Source organism: Chanos chanos, chromosome 3, assembly GCF_902362185.1.
Source record: "Chanos chanos chromosome 3, fChaCha1.1, whole genome shotgun sequence".
In the NCBI taxonomy this organism is placed as follows: Eukaryota; Metazoa; Chordata; class Actinopteri; order Gonorynchiformes; family Chanidae; genus Chanos; species Chanos chanos.
The window spans coordinates 53,853,070-53,874,253 of NC_044497.1; the positions used below are offsets into that span (position 1 = coordinate 53,853,070).

Here is a 21,184-nt window from a genome sequence, read left to right on the forward strand (position 1 = left end):
GTATTCTCATAGCATGCATGACTCCAAAAGGTTTCACTCCTAAACTCACATTTATCTGCCTTTAAAATTCGGGTTCAGTTTGGGTTCAAAACACAGATGGTCATATGGATCGCAAATCGTTGGTTTCTGCATTTTTGTCAACCGTGAATATTAGGGTCACACGTGTTATATGGTGCACACATTTGCCATCAAAGACAAGAACACTGATGCAGTTCTGCAATATTAAAGCACTGATACAACAAACAAACAAACAAACACACCTAGGATGTCACTGAGCATTTCACAGGCGCTGTCTGCGTTTGAAAATTGAACAGAACTGAAATAGAGGAAATTATGTGTTGTTTTCTATCCTGTGCTTGCGACCAAAGGGGGATTTGAGAGTAACCAGAGTGCATTGACTTGGAAGGAGGAAATAATCTCTCAGCATAACAAATTTTCCAGTTTTGTTTCTCTTTTTTCAGTTTACGAAACACACTCAAACCTGCCTTCACTTTCTAAGCATTAAAAAAGGGAGACCAGTCAGGAATGTATGTTTTTTATTACAACGGAGAGATATGAGTTTGGGGCTAAGATAATAATCTGAATAGGAATAATGATAATACAAGTTGTCTGAAAGGGGGTTGTATCTGCATGTTCATAGGGTATGTGATGCTACACAGAGACTTGGGGTTTTTTTGTTGTTGTTTTTTGACCTCACTCCAGGGCCACATTCTGAACTGACTGGGCACTGACAACACACTGCCCTGTGGCAGCTGATCTTGGGACTCAGTTTTGCTGTGAGAGACAGAGGAGTCGTAGCACAGCGTACGGTCATAGACACTCTTCGTCAATCTCTAGTTTAAGAAAAAAAAAAAACCCCACTAATGCAAAGTTTATCTTATGTACATCCTGTTTCTGAGAACAACTCATGTTCAAACTGTAACCTAAACCTTTTTTAATCTGCTCAATTGAGCCTTTCTGTGAATGAGAGAAATCCTGTGAATGGAGGGAGCTGCAAAAGCGTTTGCCAGTGGACCACAAATGCTTTAGAAATGTAAATCTCTGTGATCGCGCGCACACACACACACACACACACACACTGTGAACAGTGAATTTGTCCTCTGCATTTAACCCATCCAACACACCAGTAGTGAACACACACACACCAGACGCAGGAGCAGTGGGCGGCATTCCTTGCGCCCGTGGCCGGCATTTGGGTTAAGTGCCTTTGAAAAAAAAAAAAAAAAACTTTCCATGCTTTATCCTGTCACCAATAACAATGGTAGAAATAAGCAAGGCATGATCAAAAGAACTGTTTTTATGATCTTTGGTTCGAGATGGGCATTCCGCATCGAGTGGACAGACAATGTGGAACCGCACAGTTCTGATCAAGATCACAACTGCTTTTAACAGAGGACCAGCCTCCTAAGCTCCATCCTTTGATAATGCTTTTAGGACTATTCGTCCAAAATGACCCCAGAGAATAGCCCCTGTGACCTCTGGCCTGTGGCTGAAATGATTGCAGTCGTGGGTAACTCAATGATGACAGGCTCTAGTTTCACTTCTTGAAAATGTTGGTGTCTTTTGTCAGGAGGCGGCACGTACAGCTCGCTACGTGCGCGGATAACGTCAACGTGACAAGACAAATACAGCGTTTGGTGTTAATCGAATTTGAAACTAATTTGTTGAAACGCAAACAGTTCTCTACATCGGGCTGACCGCAATTCGACCACTCGCACCCGGTTTAACGTGTTGTAAAGCCAGTGCTGAACCGTGTAATAATGTAATGATCAAATCAAAGCAAACCTACTCCTTACTACGTTCTGAAACCCCATGTACATTTCTGTTTTCCAACCCGCCTCCCACTTTTTATCGGTCAATTGTCCAGTAGGCATTAAAAACTACATTAAATTTGCATTTCACTCAAAACGAACTAATAAAGCGCTGCTCTCATTTTACTCTATATAGGCCAACACACAACACAATGTAAAGAGGCCTATGACATTTGGACGGCGATGTTCATTCTTTTTCTTTTTTGTTCCACTGCGCACCGCGTGCATCTTTTTTTTTTGTGAATCCTGTGCTCTCCTTAAGGGCCACGACATGGACTACATGTTTTATACGTCTTCTCTACGCCACATTCATTCATTAGATCTGAGATTTGTACTCTAAACCACTGACTCGTTCCTTTTAGGCGCTCAGTACCATGGTCTTAAATGATTATAGTGGTAATAGTAAAGAGTATGGTCACATTTGTGCATGTCTGTTTTGTTGATACTGTGATGTGTACAAGTTGTGGATCGTGTTAGAGGGGTGCGTCTGCAATGTTATTCCCCGCCGCTAGAGAGCGGTATGGGAGTGTGGTCGGCACGGGGGCAGTGATATGCTTTCTCTGTGATGTTTCCACACCAAACTGGATCTGTGGATTCGCCGAACATTACGCACGCCTCTCTGTCTCGCCTGTTGCAGGTTGGTATTGTACAAAAATGTGTTAACTAATGTTAGTGTATAAGAATAGATTATCTGAATTTGAGAAACGGAATCAGTTTGAGTAAGAGTTTCCTATTTCAGATTTGAAGAGAGCGATCTCTAAATAAAGCTGTAACAATGACAGCATAACGGTTTTGTACAGCGTAGCGGCATAATGGTTTTGTTCAGTGTCATTCCGGATCACACGTCCTGTTTGTACCTTCTCTCCTCTCAGGGTGCTCTAAGAATTGGTCGAGTTATAGTTATTGTGAAAATATAGTCGCCTGTGTGTCTGAGGGAGACTGCGAGGGTGTGCATCTCTGTTGCGCGTGTTGTATGTACTGTTCGTATACTTCTAAAATGTTCGTTACCAAAACATGTCCAGACAATTCACGTTCAATTGATATTGTATTGTCTCGCCTCACAACAAGCACTGTGGTGTTTTCTGAATTTGCTAGTGTTTTTCTAAGTTTGTACAAGTCAATATGGTAAACACTGGTTGTGGTTACGAGACAGGATTGTTATAGAGTAGGGATATATAGTGAGCAAAGGGAATTTGAGTTGTACAGTACAGTTCTAGTGGAGCTGAATAATCAACGAACACATTTTATTTGTACATTGAACATCCAGTGGGGCAAACGGCAAATCTGAAGCACTTGTTGAAACAAAATGTTTAATAAATAATTGGATCTGGTCATTGCTGTCCTCTGTCCCAGGATTCTTCACTAAACTCTTGTTGTGGTAACCACTACCCGGTTTCCGAAACATTAGTAATAGCTCAGTTGTCTTAAATCTCAACACCCTCAGACTTTTCACCTTAATAGGTGTACTCTGAGACTCTTCTTTTGTAATGAAGTATTTTGGATTGTCATGCGTTGAAAAGAAAGTTATATTAAGATTAATATACATGTAAATATAACATTCAAAAATGTAAATATAAGATTAAAATCACGCGTTTAGCTAACGACAACAAATACTTCCATGATATGTGTAACAAAGGACTTTGAGTAACGCCTCCGGTTTCCAGCAGCAACCAATAGCGCAAGGTTGTCCTTCTACATCAGATTCACCAATCACAGCCGCACGAGTCTCCCTAAATACCGCGGCAACAGCCGCCCTCTTGGTCGGCACGAAATTCAAAGGGAGAAGAGTTGTGGGAAGACTGCGATTGTTTGTACACTTTCGGAGAGACTGCTGCTGTGGTATTCATCGCGGAGTGCTGTTGTATTCGGCGTTTATCACAAACAGAACCAACCACAAAACACACAATGACAAACACACCAATACATACACCCCCAAACACCAGCTCTGTATACACAGTGATTGTATATACATGCCTACACATTCACATATTCTCCATACGTTCCATTTCTATGTAATAAAACCCACTAAAGGAACATCTTGTCTTGCATTCTAACTGGATGCGCCATAGTGGCCACACATTTCCCGTGAACCATATGCAGTCCTTCACACACACACACACACACATCACAGCAAAATTTGGTCCTTCGAGCCGGACCGACGTGGTCACCGTGGGATTGACTAAGATGTTTCCAGATCAGCGCAGACTCCTTCGCCCTGCTGATGACTTCGGCCCCGCAGACAGACCCGGCCACCAGCTTGGATGGAGGACTACGCTGTCTCTGCCCCAGCACAGCACCGGTCCCCCCCCACTCCCTATGATGCAGCTCCTACGTCTGAGACTCCGTGGCCCTACCATAGCCCTGAGAGGTCCTCAGAGAGATACGCCCGTACGACGCCTCTCACCTACTCACGGCTGCGAGAGTAGTGGTACGCCGCGACAGGAGCTAGACCCAGATACCGTTGTCAACCAGAGCATGTGGACCCACTGCAAGAAGAGGTGCTGGCAATGTGGTCGCTCACACCAGGCCGCACAGTGCCGCCTGAAGGTTGCATGCCAGAAGTGCAAAGGAAGACATCTTCAAGCCTTGCACGACCTGAATGCCAAGCCTATGCCTGAGAACACTTCATGCCTTGTCAGCCTTTCTGCTGAAGACTACCAAGAAGCAGAAAGAGAGGTTCTGAGATGAGCCCAGCAGAACAGCTTTGCTGAGGACCTCACACACCTGTGTGCTGGTAAGCCCCTGCCTGCAACCAGTAGGCAACTCTGTTTAGCTCCAGAGTACGATGACTCAGTGAAGCTGATCCAGGCTGGCGGGAGGGTTCGCCGCAGCGACCAGCTGGAGCCAGATGCCATCCACCCAGTAGTCATGGACCCCCGGCATAAAGTGACTCAGCTGATCATCAAGGATGCCGACGAGAAGCTCCATCACCCAGGAGCCGAGCGTCTCTTTGCAGAGCTACGCCGCAGGTACTGGATCCTACATGGCAGAGAAGCTGTCAAGCGTCACCAGCGCTCCTGTTCACACTGCCAAACGTGGAGAGCCACTCCAGTTGTGCCCAGGATGGCAGATTTACCATCTGCTAGACTGCGACTACTGAGACCCCCCTTCTTCTCCACAGGCATGGACTGCTTTGGGCCCTTCACAGTCAAGGTTGGTTGTCGCACAGAGAAGAAGTGGGGAATACTCTTCAAATGCTTGACGACACAGGCTGTGCACATAGATGTTTTGACCAGCTTGAACACAGATGCTTTTCTGATGGCCCTTCGCCCGTTTTGTTGCACGAAGAGGTAAACCTGCAGAGCTCCTGTCTGACCAGAAGCCCTCACATCCTTGCACCCCACACTCAGAACACATCTGGCTAAACACCAGATACAGTTCAAGTTCAACCCCCCCAAGCGCACCACACTTTGGGGGTATCTGGGAGAGGGAAGTGAGGTCCATCAAAGCTGCCCTGTACGCCACCATCCAGACGCAGACAGTTCCAGAGGAAGTCCTGCGGACTGTGCTGATTGAAGTGAAAGGGATCCTAAACTCCAAGCCACTGGGTTACGTGTCAACAGACGTGGCTGACGCTAATCCAGTGACCCCCAACCTGCTCCTGATGGGGCGGCTTGACCCTTTACTTCCCCAGGCAGGTGTATCCAGAATCTGAGCTCCTGAGTCGGCGGCGCTGGAGACACACACAGGTGCTAGCCGAGCAGTTCTGGACGCACTTCATCAGACGCTTCCTACCCGCTCTGCAGATCCGCTCCAAGTGGCACAAAGACCCTGCGCAGCTGCAACCTGGGACCACTGTTATGGTGGTTGACCCCCAGCTGCAGAGAGCCTTGTGGCCAGTAGGCTGCATCACCAGTGTTCTCCCTGGAACAGACGGGAGAATAAGAACTGCGGTCGTCCAGGTCAAAGACAAGACCTACACCAGACCTGTTGCACGCCTCATTATGCTGCCTTCCATACCTGACACGGACACTGACAATCCTTCTTAGAGTGACAAATTTGGTGGGACAAATTTGGGGGCGGCTGTAACGGAGGACCTTAAGTACCGCCTCCGGTTTCCAGCAGCGACCAATAGCGCAAGCAGTCACTCGCTATTGGTTGTCCTTCTACATCAGATTCGCCAATCACAGCCGCACGAATCTCCCTAAATACCGCCGCAACAGCCGCCGTCTTGGTCGGCACGAAATTCAAAGGGAGAAGAGTTGTGGAGAGTCTGCGATTGTTTGTACACTTTCGGAGAGACTGCTGCTGTGGTGTTCATCGCGGAGTGCTGTTGTATTCTGCCTTTATCACAACCTTTGTAACCGCACACAAAGCACCACACAACACACAAACAGAACCAACCACAAACCACACAAAACACACAATTACAAACACACCAATACATACACCCCCAAACACCAGCTCTGTATACACAGTGATTGTAAATACATGCCTACACATTCACATATTCTCCGTACATTCCATTTCTATGTAATAAAACCCAATAAAGAAACATCTTGTGTTGCATTCTAACTGGATGCGCCATAGCGGCCACACATTTCCTGTGAACCATATACAGTCCTTCACACACACACACATCACAACAATATGAGAAACAGACATTTTCGTAACCTTCTACACCATCATTTTAAGAGAGATATTTCAAGAAATCTGAGGGAGGTACTGGGGGTATTCCAGACAGCGGGTTTAGTGAAAACTAGTTGACTCAGAGCAAGTGCTAAACCTCCTAATGGAAGAGACCTATTGATTTGTTTTGCTAGGAGAATTAAGCCAGAGGGCTCTTCTATTAGGAAATTTAGTACCTACTCTGGAGTTTACAAACCCTGAGTTTTCACTGAACCTGCTTTCTAGCACCCCCCCCCCCCCCCCCCCCCCCCCGTACACTAGATTTTGTCGATGTCCACTATTCATTTAAAATGATGCGAATTTGACATGACACCTTTTATTTAAGTGTAAGCAAGGTCAGTAGTTGTGTACTTTCTTGTGTTATGAATATATATTATGATCATTTTTGTACTTTGCATGACGTTGTGTATTTCCATTAAATTATTCTGTCAGCTTAAGAGTTTGCATTTGTGCTCACAGATGTCAGAGCTCCCCCTAGTGGAAGAACAGATTACACGCCATACGCAGCAAGCACTCGTTGGAATTAGCTACATAGAAAATCCGAACATTCAAACAAACACACACGTATGCACGAACACACACACACACACACACACACACACACACACACACACACACACACACACACAGAGTGAAGAGTTTCACAAAAGTCTGCATCTGATTTAAAATAAGTTGTATTTACTGTCAGTGAAACGATAAGAGAATGAAAGCATAAAATGCACTGATTTTACCCATAACTCATTATTACTCAATAATGCGGAATATTCGAGATTTTTTTTTTTTTTTACAACGAGAACAACAACAACAGCAACAACGACAAAAAAAAAAACAAAAAAAAAAAAACTGATCAGAAGGATTTGCTACACCTTATTGTCCGCTCGAAACATCATTCTACTTTTGTACCTGAACGAATAATCAGTCTTTTTTTCCCCCCCTCTCGAGTTTTAGTCTCTAGTATACAGAGCTATTCATGTTTATATACAGCAATGTCCACCCTACTGTAAATACAGTAGAAGACGTGACACTTCTTTTTACAACGTACATTCAGTTTGAGACAATATAAATTGACCAAACAACCCAACAGTACAATATGTTTCAACAACTGGAGAAATGATATCGACTTGGGTTGCTCACTACTGATACACGTCCATCGTTGTTACAGAGGGCCATTTACATCATTACACATTTAGCCCAGGAAAAGGAACATTACAAGGACATGAAAATTAGTGCCACTGGTTTTAGTACTGAGAGCAGGAGAGCAAACGCTAGAGATTTCTGAGACATGACTAAATAATCTGTCTGTGGAAAGTACAAAATAAAATAAAATAAAATAAAAATTCAAAAGCAATTTTCAATATTTAAAGGATTTCCTGAAAAAGTATCCCAAAGGAGTAAATGGTATCTGATAAGAATGTATGTTACATCAACTCAGTTTCCTCCTATGTCTGTCTCTCTCTCTCTCTCTCACTTACGCGCGTGCGCACGCACACACACACACACACACACACACACACACACACACACACACACACACACTCACAGCTGAATCCTCAGTCAAACCCACTGGAATACACAAACAGGTTAACAGATTAAGAACAAATACTTACATTTTTTTTTATATATGTCACATACATAATGGCATTTCATCGCTAACAAAAAGAAGAATGGAATGGTTGAACACAATATAAGCCTGGATTTAAACAACCAAAGACACCGCGGACTATATGAGTTAAACTGATTCTTTAAAAAAAAAAAAAAAGCACCAATTACATGATATGCGAGAGGAGTAATAGTCTTGAACAATGAACAAAGTCAGGGTTTTTGGGGGAAAAACAAAAAAAAAACAAAAAAAAAAAATCTGGTCATTTAAATTCAGGCTTCAGTCATAAATGGCACATTTTACTGGAGTGCAAGGATACTGGTACACTTCTCTGCCCTGACAGACAAATATGAGCTTAACCAACCAGCCACAGCAGACTAATGCTATTCCTCTCCAACATACTGTCAAATACAAGCTTCACTAAAGACTTCCAGATACTGGTTGAGCTGTACACACACACACACACACACACACACACACGTCCTGATTTTTCTCATGAACTGTCCTCCTGCCCGTTTAACGGAGGAACAATATATTACCAAGAAGGAATGGCGACGTCGGAGACAGATTCAGAATTTACTTACCAAACACAGTGCACGTTACTTTAGTGTGCAATTTTTCTTTACGGTCTCCTTTGTTTGTTTGTTTGTGTTTTTTTTTTATCGGATTACATGTGGACGGATTGTGCACATATGCATGTGTCCACACAGGGATGATGAAAATCACTCACTGGTAATAATTTTTCCCCCGGTAATACTTTAAAGTGCCACTAGATGGAGCCTTGATTTAGGCTAAGTATTTAATTAAGAGGGAAAAATTTACAGCCACAGTATTTTGAATGCATCGAACAGACTCTGTCTATACATATTTATGTCTATATCTATATCTATATATCTATATATATATATATATATAATGCAATAAAAAAAACTATAATGAAACAAAGCAAGCTTTGGCACATACAGTAAAACGGGGCTCACGGAGCAATGAGAATCCATTTGACGCTGAGTCTTTTACTAAAAGAGTCACCAGAGAGCCCCCTCAGTCTGACTGGAATGAACCTGGATTTCTGAACGAGGCGCAGTTCCTGCTGCTGCTGCGGTCTGCTGGCACGCCGTGGCTCAACCTGGCAACATTCACGCGCAAACACTGGAGGCTTTTTATACCGCCTCTGAGAGACAGCAGGGCAAAGTGAAGCTTTAACACACACACACACACACCACCATTCACCTCAGATACACTCTCTCTCTCTCTCTCTCTGCCACACACAAACGAATCCTGAAGTAAATCGCTCACCTCAGCACAAACGCTGAAGAGAAATAACAGCTGAGTAAGGGAGTGGTTAAGAACGCCAGCAAATCCAGTGTCACCCGCAGTCGTCGTGTGTGTGTGTGTGTCAAACACCAGCCAAATTTCACCATCAGGTCCTCCACAGGCACTCAGCTGGCTCAACTGATGCATTCCAGAATGACATGATTCATTTCTTTACAAAAAAAAAAAAAAAACCCAAACCAAAACAAAAATGTCCCCCCAAACTTAATTAGTCTTTAAGATAGTAAGAATAAAACCCCCTTAATGACCGCTGAAGAAAGACGTTGGAAGAAGAGTCAAAAAAGGGGCGCGTCTATCCGTGAGTTTCCTCCGCAGAGCTGCTCTGCTGACTCCTGCTTGGACCTGTCAATCAAAGCGAAAACACGAGAGCGAGGTTACGATCCAGAGAGGCCAACATGTCTGCTCACGCCCCCCCCCCCCCCCCCCCGTACCTGCCACGCACGGAATCAGGATCCGAGCCCGGCGTGAAGCGTACAGCTATGAGCTGACGTTCAGCTCGCCTTAACGATGCAGCTTAACGACACTCACACAGACAGAACGTGCAGTTTATAGACGTATTACTCATTTTTAAACTTATCGCTGCGTACGCTACTCGTACTGTACAATGACCTAATGCCAAATATTTCTGTGCAGTTCACAAAACAGACAGGCAATAACAATCGAGTCTTGTTTATGTACAACACTGCAAGAGACAGGAGTTAAGATGTATAGACAATACAAGCTTCGAAATATAGGTAGCAGTATCAGACATAAAGATGCTGCCTTTTTGTAATTTTATAAACGGTGATTTTAACTCGAGCAACATCCGTAACCGTTTGTAAACATCACCCAACAGTAGAGAATGCAGAACATGCATACTGCAGAAATTATGGATCATTTTCAGTATCATAGTCTGATCATGAAAAATGGGGTTAGATCCATTTGGCGTACTGAATGACATCAAACTGTGAAATGCATGTGTGTCAATGGTGTCAAACGGTGCCAACGCACGTGAAACCGTTGGACGAGACCAGCTCATGTGAGCGTGCTGATGTTCAAATGCACTCAAAACACCCCCCCCCCCGATAAAAATAATCACTCATTCACAGAACACAGGAGAAGTTCTTTAAGCTTACCTTACTAGGCATATCCTGAATGACAGATTACTGACAAGGATGCAAATAGGCATAATTTAACATGGGGACAAATGACTACGGAAAATTCTAGAACAATGAAGACAGTCAGGGGGTGTGTGTGTTGGGGGGGGGGGGGGTCGGGGCAAACAGTACTTTGCTCAATTGATGTCTTAATAAATGGCTGAAAATTCAGCAATTGGAAATACTGGCCTTATTCCTCATGTCATGTTACCAGCAAAATGACATGGCTGGATCAGTTAAACCTGTTAAGTCTTATAATGTGGGTCCGAAAATGAGTCGAGGACAGAATTAAAAAAAAAAAAAGAAGGAAGAAGGGAAGAAAGATAGAATGCCTCACATTGAACAGGTCATGCATGGAAGTGCATGGTCATTTACCTCATGCAAAGCACATTAACAGAGGTTTTCAATTGTGTCAAAGAACGAAAAGTGTGGTGGAAACTCTACGGTCGCCATGGTGGAGAAAAGGGAGGGAGGGAGGGAAAAGAGAAAAGAGAAAGGAGGAAGAAAAGAAAGAGAGAGATCTTAGTTCTGTTGCATAGAGAGAGTGGAAAAAAAAAGAAGAAAGAAAAAAAAAAAGACAAAAAATTCATAATTTTTTCCATCATATTCTGTTTCACATGTCAATGAATAACATTTTTTTTCAGACACTACGGTTTATAAATAACAAAAGTCGTGTAATAAGTATAAAAGAATACAAATTAACTGAAAAAGGCAGAGGAATTTTTTGTTTGTTTTTTTTGGCTCAAACAGTTCTCTCGCCCTCACACGGGCCACTGCCCTGCCCCAGAGCTGTGCGAGGGGCGTCCTGCGTACCTTGGGTCGTGTTTCGCTCGTTTAGGAGCTTGGTTTGGCTGTTGGGCAGGATCTTGATCTCGGGGGGGTCGGGGCTTTGTGCCACGCGGGATGCCATCAGAGCGTTGAGGTACTGTAGACGCGTCACCTGAGAGACAGAAGACGGCGACGTTAACGGCGACCTCGCAGCTAACATCCACTCAGAACGTTCATATTGTCCCAGCGAATGACCATATGGCTGTACGGTTTGAAACCCAAACCTGACCGTTCATTGCCAACGCGACCCCGGGGGCGAGGCATGACGCCCCAATGACGCTCTAGACAATTCCATAACCGTAAAAACCGCTCCGGATAAGAGCATAAGCCATTTAAAACAATGTAACTGCCACTAACATGTATCAGGGTGTGTCGGCCATGGCAGTCGCATTAAAAAAGAAAAACAAAAAACTTTGAGGTAAAACATCTGAAACTGAATAGAAAGAAAAACAAATCACTAGCATAAAGTGAGTATGTATGATATGTATGTCATCTGTGAAGTCCATGTTTGTGTGGACAGAGTTACCCTGATGAGCTGTAGATCGGTGAGGGCTCGGACCGTGTAGTCGGGACAGTAACTGGACGGACTGGTGGCGTCCCCGAGTTCGAAGGGATCTCTCGGGGAACGCCGCTGCGTTGACACTGGGGACTGGTGCACTGGTCAAACACACAGAAAGATTCTGGGTTGTTTTTTGGGGTTTTTTTGTGTGTTTGTTTGCTTATGTGTTTGTTTGTTTGTTTGCTTGCTTGCTTGTTGCAGGCACCAGAAAATGACCACTGTCAAATGCACATTGGTAGTGTATTCAAATAGTATATGTTTTAACCAAACATAAACTGAAACAGGACTGAAACAGATTTCCCTGCTGAGCTTCTGAAAAGGCTGCTGACCAACGGTAATTCAAAATATTCTATGCCTCTAAGGTTTAAAAGGGATTTATTTACTTAACTCCTGTTACATGTTTTTATTCATACATTAAAAAAAAAGAAGAAGAAGAAAAAAAAAAAACTATTTCGTAGCACACCTGAGGATGGCGCCGTCAGTGCAGATACACCGTAGTAGGTGAAGGCCCCGTTCTCAAACTTTAACCCCTCTTTCCCGATCTCCACCTCCACACGACCCTGCGTGAACACGAACGAACGCTCGCAACCTACAGGTCTCACAGTTCACGTTACCCGACAGAGGTTTGAATGTTAACGTGCAGTGCCATTTATCATTGACGAAGTCAGACGGAACACAACACACAGAATTTAAGTACACATTGTCCAACTCGGTGAGGGGGAAAGTGAGAAGACTTTTTTTTATTTCCCTGTCATAGCGGAGACAGCTCGCCCTACCTGCAGCAGCAGAATGAAATAGTCCACCGGGTGGTTCCGAGTGTAGAGGTAGTGATCCGGGCTCAGACGGTTTCCAGGGTCGAATTTAATCTCCTGGTTGACGCTGGGGTGCCGTAGGAGGTGGAATAAGACTTTCTCCGACACACGCTGGGGGCTGAAATGCTCCACCTCTGTGATGGAGAGTGAACAGTGACCAAAAAAGAAAAAAAAAAAAACAAAAAAAAACAACCTCACAAGAAATGTCGGGGGAAAAAAACAGAAAACAAAACCCCAATGCATGTGGCCAGAACTAAGTCACCCTAGTAATAGGCCCCATCTGTGAATTATGGCATACCTCTGGAGAGGAAACGGTGGGTGGCTAAGAGTAACTGAGGTGAAGTACGGATCTTAGGTTCCCCCTCGGGCAGCTTAAAGAGAGAGAACTCCTCATGCGTTGTCCGAGGCTCCAGAGGGATCTCCAACGGGGGAAGGGGTCGCTTCACTTTCATATCAACTACAAAAGGGAAACGCAGCAAAAGCCACCGATGAAAAAAATTATACGGTGTTACAACATAATCTTCAATGGTAATTAGACTGCGCTAGAGGCCACAAAACACCATAATAAAGCGACGCTTAAGTGACTTCACAAGGGATTAGCAATGCGGAAACGCAAAACAGCCTCCTACTCACGGTAACCATCATTTTCGTCCAGGATCTCCGACTTGATGATCTCTTCGATAACGTCCTCTAGCGTGACCAGTCCCAGCACCTCGTAGAACGGGTCTCCCTCTCCTTCATTATTCACCCTCTGTACGATGGCCATATGGGAATTACCTGTTTAAAGAAAACGCATGAAAAAAATGCCACAACTCTCCATATTTTTGCACAGGCTGAAGGCCTAGGCCATAGCATCTGTGGTGTAAAGTTACTCTTTGAAGGGCAGAGGTAACTTGATAGAAATACGTTTAGTGTGGCAGATTGAGAATGACGCGGATACCTTTTTTGAATTCCTCTAGCATGGCGTCCAGCTTCGTGTCGTTGAAGACGAAGTGTAGCGGGTGATTGTAGAATTTAGTGATGGTGGTCATCGGTGTGTAGTCGTCTGGGTCAACTAATGCGAGATCTTTAACGTAGAGAATCTCGATTATATTGGAGCGCTCTTCCTCGTACACTGGAACTCGTGTGTAACCGCTCTGCATGATCTCCGACATGGTACTGAAATCCAGTACGGCGGTTGAAGGAAGCATGAAACAGTCTTTGAGTGGGGTTAAGATGTCTTCTACGGTTTTGGTTCTGAGAGCACCCCTGCTGAATTCCTCCTTGACAAACTCATTGTACGGATCGTTAATGTTACTACGTACCATCTCCATTGCCTTCTCTCGTATCCCGCAAGTGCTCACATCGCGGCGTAAAGCCAAGTCAAGAACCAAACCGAGAGGACAGGACAGTGGACACGTCAAGATCATACACACCTGAGCCAGCCATGTCATACCCGGGGCAAGTTGGAATCCATAAGCCGAGCATATTATGTGCGGTATCAACTCAGCTATGAGGAAGATTAGGAAAGCGCTTGTGAACACGGCTGGTAGGATAGATCCCAAAGCTCGGTAAAACAACACTCCAAGTACTGAGTGCCCTAAAGCACAAATAAACAACAATGAACAAATCAGAAAGTTTCCTCTCCTCCTGATTGGCTCTAGGCGTTTAGCAGTTCGTTTCTCGTCCTCGGAGCCACAGCTGTGCAGTACATACAACTCCAAAGGATCAAGCCACAAAAGGCTGATATCCAGGCATCTTATAGCCGCACAAACAATGATCAAAATAATAATTGTTATTGCCAAACCCCACGACGGAATATAATCAGGCGGCAAATTCACAACATGTAATCTATCTAGACCCAGCGACACCCATTTCTGGTCTTTCAGTACACAAAAGTGATGGATTACCGAATCGATGTCCTTCTCTTGATCGGATGGTACCGCCTGGACCTCTATGACACCACTATTCTCCTCGTCCGCTCCAAACTCCCCATAAACTTGAAAAGCAGCCGACTTACGTCTACTCTCCTGCCCACAAGGATCTGCCGCCTCCCCAACAGCACCTGCCTCCCCCTCAGTTGCTTGGGCGAATGCGACCCACGGCCAAGTCCCATTAAGTAGGTAGAAACCAAATAATCGAACCTTAAAACTAGATCCGTACGGCGCCGAGATAATTCGCCCGCGCATAAACACTTGATCTTTGGTGTCCTCCAGTCGCAACCCCAAGACCTGCGGGGCTTGTTGGCTGCAGGCGGCGAACCTGAACCCGCAGAGGAACAATATCAACAACAAGAAACGTAAGTCTGCCCAGCCGACCACCATATTGGAATTGGGCAGCTCGACTCTGTGAGGATCATGTGACACCTATCCCGCGTTACAGTTACCCTCCCACTTTACAAATGCTATTCACACAAAGAACACAGAAGAGCAGTCTCAATTCTTTCGCCATTGAAATCTACAAATCGGAAGACCGCAGGACGAAAACATAACATGGTTTCATCCACATAAATCCGAGGCGTGATGACAACACTTTCTCCTTCGCCGGAACTAGGCACGCTCAGTCATTGGCCAATGAGATTTGGTAAATTTTAAGTAACCAATAGGAGGAAAAACACAATGTCACGCCCACTAACACTTCAACAGCCATAACCTCATTTCGCTTGTAAATAATGGACATGAGCCGTGATAGAGTAAACGGAAATGTTTGTCGAGTAACACTTCCATTGTTGTTGAAATTTTTGATCTACAGCTCAGACAGTCATCACTTTTCAAAGAAAAAGCGTCAACATCATACATGAACTTCACAGACCAAACTTCTTTTATTGTAGGACACAGTCGTACAAATCAAGTTTAAATATTTGCATGGACCACATGAGGCACACGAACCTGGTCAGTAATCAAAAGACAGATAACTTTTACGAATGTGTAAATCAGTAAACTCGAACAGTAACAGCGAGTGCACTCAGGTATTTTTTTTTACAAAGACACACACACACACCGTGGCTGTGTGTATCAGTATGGGTACTACTGCATGAGGACAGTTAACCGATGCAGTCTGTGACAACTCTGTTCGATTCAGTTTGAATTCCTCCTGAAATACCATTCTCCCTTACTGTCTTTGCACTTACACAAAATTATCCTGTATCTTATTTCCATTTACATCTAATTTCACCATTTTTTCCCCTCTGTCCTCTTAACCCCTAATGTAGACTATCATGTAGACTTTTAGCCTGTTCTTAAACAAGCCACTGCCATTCAGAGGTAGATAAGACCTGCTTTTCCAGCCTTAGGTCCCCTCTAGTTTCCTTTCTTTCTTCTTTTTAACTCCTCTCTTTCATAAACAGGAGAGTTTATCCTTGCTACTGGCACCTTAAGCTTGCTTAGTGGAGGGTCTTGAGCCATCACTGCACAAAGTTACTCAGTGAAAATGGCTATTGTAAGAATGTGTTATATAAATAAAACTGTATTGAATGGACCCTTGCATTCTTTAGGTGATGTTTGGGAAATCTCTGATGAATACTCCACATGTGTAATAGGAGTAAATTAAGCAAACAAAACAAGGGTTTATATAGAGAAATATATCTCTCAGGTTTATTGTCATCTGTCCTCATAACTCATTCAACAGTTATTATTATAAAACAGTATGTACATATTGCTTTAAATAGAACAACCAAAGAGAAATGGAGGTACAGTACATTTGCTCTTTGTAATCTCCTCCTAGCGAAAAAAGAAAAAAAAAAAAACCCCAAAACAAAACAAATAAAAAACAAAAGTTCTTGCTGTTCCAAATCAGTGAAACACAGTGTTTTCTCATGGTAAAAGAGCCACCACTCCAAATCAAACTCTCTGCAAATTCAAACGAGACATACAACTAACAAATAACACCGTACCATTTCAATACAAAACAAACAAATAAACAAACAAACAAAAAACCACCGCTAAACAACACATTTTCATGATTTTTGCAGGGGACAGAAAAACCACATTATCTTTGTTTTTTGTTTTTTTTTCTTAAATTACTATTAAACCGCTCCATTTTTTATCACTTGAGCTGACAAAGCTTTGTTGGCCAGACTAAATTCTCATTAATGCTATGGTAAAAATGCAGAATGTAGCTGGAAGATTGTATCAACACATAATATGGTGCTCCCAAAACAAAGTGGTCCAAGGACTCCCTACATCATGTCGGACCCTCTGTGTTATCCCACATCAACCCAAACGAACATATGAAAGATAATCTGAAGACATGAACACGTGAGTCATGCACAGTGGAACGTGGGTGTATTGCCCATGAGCACACATTCATTCATTTTAAACCTTCACTACACACTAATCATCAAACCGGGGAGGGGGGGGGGGGGGGGGGGGGGCTCGACAGAAAAATGAAAAGGTAACTACGACTTAACAGAAAGTTAAAACTCCCATCTCGTAGAGTCCCTTGAGTGAATGGTTTCTCAAGATTAAAAAGAGCTTAATGGACTGGATCAACTGCACAGCATCGGAACCAAAGGAATTTCATTAATTCTGATCTGTAGGAGTGCCCCCCCCACACCCCCACACCCCCACCACTTGACTCCAGCCAGCAAGCGGCCTGCTCCCTATACAAGAGAGGAGGCTGTTATTTCAGAGAGGGACTAAATCAAAGTGCAATAAAGGCTTTGGCAGAGGTGCTGACTAACTGCTTCTGTTTGGTAACGTAACTTTGGTCAAGTAAAATTATAATCCCATATAAAACCATTTAGATACTCATGATTTTAGGATTTAAATCCAACTTCACATTTTGGTTTCATGTTTAAAACTCATAGGTAGCAAGTGTGACATGTTAAAAAAAAAAAAAAACCAAACAAACAACAACGACCCCCCCCCCAAAACAAACAAACAAACAAACAAACAAACAAAAACCAGAAGCCACATTCCCCTTTCTGTGCAATTCCATTCTGTTAGACAACTAAAAACAACAAACTTTGTATTGCTTTTCACTTTAGAGCTCTTTTAAAAGGCAACAACAACAAACAAAATGATAAATAAGTTCAAAAATCACACAAAATATTGAAACATACAACAAAGAACAATATCATACAATTAATCATAATAATAATAATAATAATAAGTAGTAGTAGTAGTAGTAGTATGACAGTGACCAAATCAAAATTATGTTTTTCAATATAGTCATCCAGTGTCCGATACTTCATTCTAACATGTGAAATGTCTTTGGAACAGGTTTGGTAAAGCATATGAGAAGAACGATGGTTTAACGTCTTTTTTTACGGTTTTAGGCATGCATCAAACTACAGTATTTAGGAGACAGAAATACTTTAAACGTGTGATCAGAGTCATCTATGTCTTTGTCCTCTTCTTCTTTTTTTTTTTTTTCCTTTGTCTGTGCTTGAACATGAGTTAATGCTATGGAAAAAAAAAAGTGCTTGAGAATCAATGTATAACTAATCAGCTACACAGTGATCCAGAACAAAAACAAGCTTTGCTACGAACACAAGCAGATCTGTGTGATTTCAAATGCTGTGACTGAAATGGTGGAGAACAAATCCTATTGTAACTCTTCGAGACGGATGCGACCGACTTCAAAAACCAAACACATGACCTGTGCGCTACTTCACATGATCCAGGATTTGACAAAGAATGTAATAAAATGAAAAAGAAAAACAAAAAAAAAGTTGACTATTTTCTAAGCTTTATGGTTCCATCAACCTTATGAGTGACTAAACAGACCAGCATTCTGTACTGAAGAAGAGAAAAGCATGGTTCAGTCCTATCTCTACCAAAGTCCTTCGCTGTAGTGACATGAGGGAACTCAAACGATTATTTTGCAAACTTTTTTTTTTTTTTTTCACGCCAGCAGCCAGGGCTGTTTTCAGAGTAGATCCTTAAACATTTTGAGTTATCTGGTCTTTTAAAGCTGCTCAATTTGATTTTGCCTTTGGGCATAGCTCTCGCATATACCGACTCAGAATTTCATCCTATAGAATACACTTTATGGTCCCTTAGAGCAAGATTTAAAAAAAAAAACAAAAACCACTGTTATTTACCATAGGTAAGGACCTAAAATGTATACAAACAGTCTCTGCAAACAGAGCGGAACCCACTGGTAAAAACTTGATCCTAATTTGAATTCTAAAGAAATGCGGAGAAACAACTAGACAACGGAACATTTATTTCTATTGCTGATAAAACATCATCTGTATTCACAGTGATTCGCTGAACCTGAACCGGTCCACAGTTTATGTCTAGGCCTGAAACACTGCCTTGGAGCTACATAATTTAGTGTTTTAATTTCCTATAAGAGGAGGGTATTTCCAAGAACACAGCTCTCCCCACTTACAAACACCAGAACGATTTCAAACATATATATATATATATATATATATATATATATATATATATATATATATATTGTACACCTGGGTGGTAAGGACTTGTCAGGACTAATCTGGAGAGCTAGTATCTGAGCTGGATTGTCCATTTCATCAGCAGAGACCAGACACTAAAATGGACAAACAAAATATAAATATGTCCAAACAAAATTTAATAATAAAATCTAAGCATATAAAACTTCAACAACCTTTTTCAAGTAAATCAAATATACACACAACATAATTTATGCAAAATAAATATATTAATCTTTTAAAATATATATCTATATAGATATATTTCTGAAATATATTTCTGTATCCTTTGTCTATGGTCTTGAGGTGGGACTATAACAGTCTCTGTTGGCCTTAGTTTTTTTCAGTCCAACCAGACTGAAGTCTCCAGCACCAGGACATGAAGTACACCTTACCAAGACCTGGACACTCTGTGTGGAATATACCATCAACCACATCTCACCAAGACCTGGACACTCTGTGTGGACTATACCATCAGCCACATATCATCAAGACCTGGACATTCTGTGTGGAATATACCATCAGCCACATATCATCAAGACCTGGACATTCTGTGTGGAATATACCACTAACCACATCTTACCAAGACCTGGACACTCTGTGTGGAATATACCATCAACCACACCTCACCAAGACCTGGACACTCTGTGTGGAATATACCACCGACCACACCTTAATTCTGTCTGAGTATTCCACAACCACCATAACCATAGCTTATTCTACTGTATTTGAAAATGCCCCTTACGTGAAAGCATGGAAAAGACAAAAAAAAAAAATCACACCGACCAGCAACCTCAACAAGTCAGTCTCTCTCTCCCTCTCTCTCTCTGTCTGTCTGTCTCTCTCTCTCTCTCCAATGAGTGTCTCTCAATAAAAAAATAATACAGTCTGTGTGAAATTCAGAAACTTTGACATGAGCGTCATAGTTCCTGGGCAGTGACCGTGGCGACAGCTGAAGCAGAAATACTTGGGAGTCTGACTCAAGTGCCTACATGCTGTGAGCTCAACGAGTCTACATCACAACACCGTGGAGTATAACACACGCACGCGCGCACACACACACACACACACACACACACACACACACACACACACACACACAACACATGCACCACAGTCAGACAGACACACACACACACTCACACACACATGCACCAAAGATACACACACACACACACACACACACACACACACACACACCCACCCACACAACACATGCACCACAGTCAGACACACACACACACACACTCACACACACATGCACCAAAGATACACACACACACACACACCCACACACACACACGCACACATGCACCACAGTCAGACAGACAGACACACACACACACACACACACACGCACCACAGTCAGACAGACACACACACACATGCACCACAGTCAGACACACACACACACACTCACACACACATGCACCAAAGATACACACACACACACACACACACACACACACACACACACACACACACACACACACAACACATGCACCACAGTCAGACACACACACACACACACGCACCACATGCACCACATATACACACACACACACACACACACACACACACACACACACACACACACACACACACACACACACACACACAAGTATGCATGCATATTCTCACAGGATTATTAAACAGTACAAAGAAACTTGAAGTAAAGTGTCTTAAACCATATGTATGTGAAACTGCTTATATTGCCTTAAAAACGTTCTTTTTTTTTTTTAGCTGCAACATGCCGTGTACTGTTCTAAAATAGGAGTGTCTACCCACAGACCTGTCCCATCCGATGTTCGGGGGACATAAAAAGAGACGACTAACAGACTCTCAGGAGGGACACGGTCATCTCCTTCTCTCCTTAACTCTGGTCCCATCTCCTCATCTGATCCCGCAGCCACGCCAAGAAACCTATACTTCCTATTCTGGAACGTTCCCTAGATGGTCCGACCTCATGGTCATGTGAGCTTCTGTTTCCAGAGACTGGGAGTGAGGTGAAACGATGGGGCAGAGTCGGGACAAAAAAAAAAATCTATAACATGCTTCTGCTCTTAGACTTCTCCACAAGTTTTAAAGTATAGCT

The 21,184-nt window shown here is 43.0% G+C and overlaps 1 protein-coding gene across 1 annotated transcript; it reads right to left on the bottom strand.

The window, feature by feature from the left end:
- Positions 1–9,582: 9,582 nt before the first annotated feature.
- On the bottom strand, positions 9,583–15,343 carry cnnm3 (cyclin and CBS domain divalent metal cation transport mediator 3). Its single transcript, XM_030768065.1, has 9 exons — positions 15,339–15,343; positions 13,648–15,032; positions 13,341–13,484; positions 13,006–13,164; positions 12,672–12,841; positions 12,359–12,455; positions 11,863–11,993; positions 11,322–11,448; positions 9,583–9,714 (listed from the first exon to the last, which is right to left on the bottom strand). Exons 1-9 carry the CDS (start codon positions 15,341–15,343, stop codon positions 9,665–9,667), a joined length of 2,268 nt encoding a protein of 755 aa, XP_030623925.1. The 3' UTR covers positions 9,583–9,664.
- Between the last annotated feature and the right edge of the window lie 5,841 nt (positions 15,344–21,184).

Excerpts from the sequence above, each read along its gene's own strand:
- cnnm3 (XM_030768065.1), bottom strand. Across the intron at positions 13,485-13,647 it reads GCTAGAGGAATTCAAAAAAG|GTAATTCCCATATGGCCATC; the intron begins GTATCCGCGTCA and ends TTCTTTAAACAG. Across the intron at positions 13,165-13,340 it reads GGACGAAAATGATGGTTACC|TTGATATGAAAGTGAAGCGA; the intron begins GTGAGTAGGAGG and ends TCCCTTTTGTAG.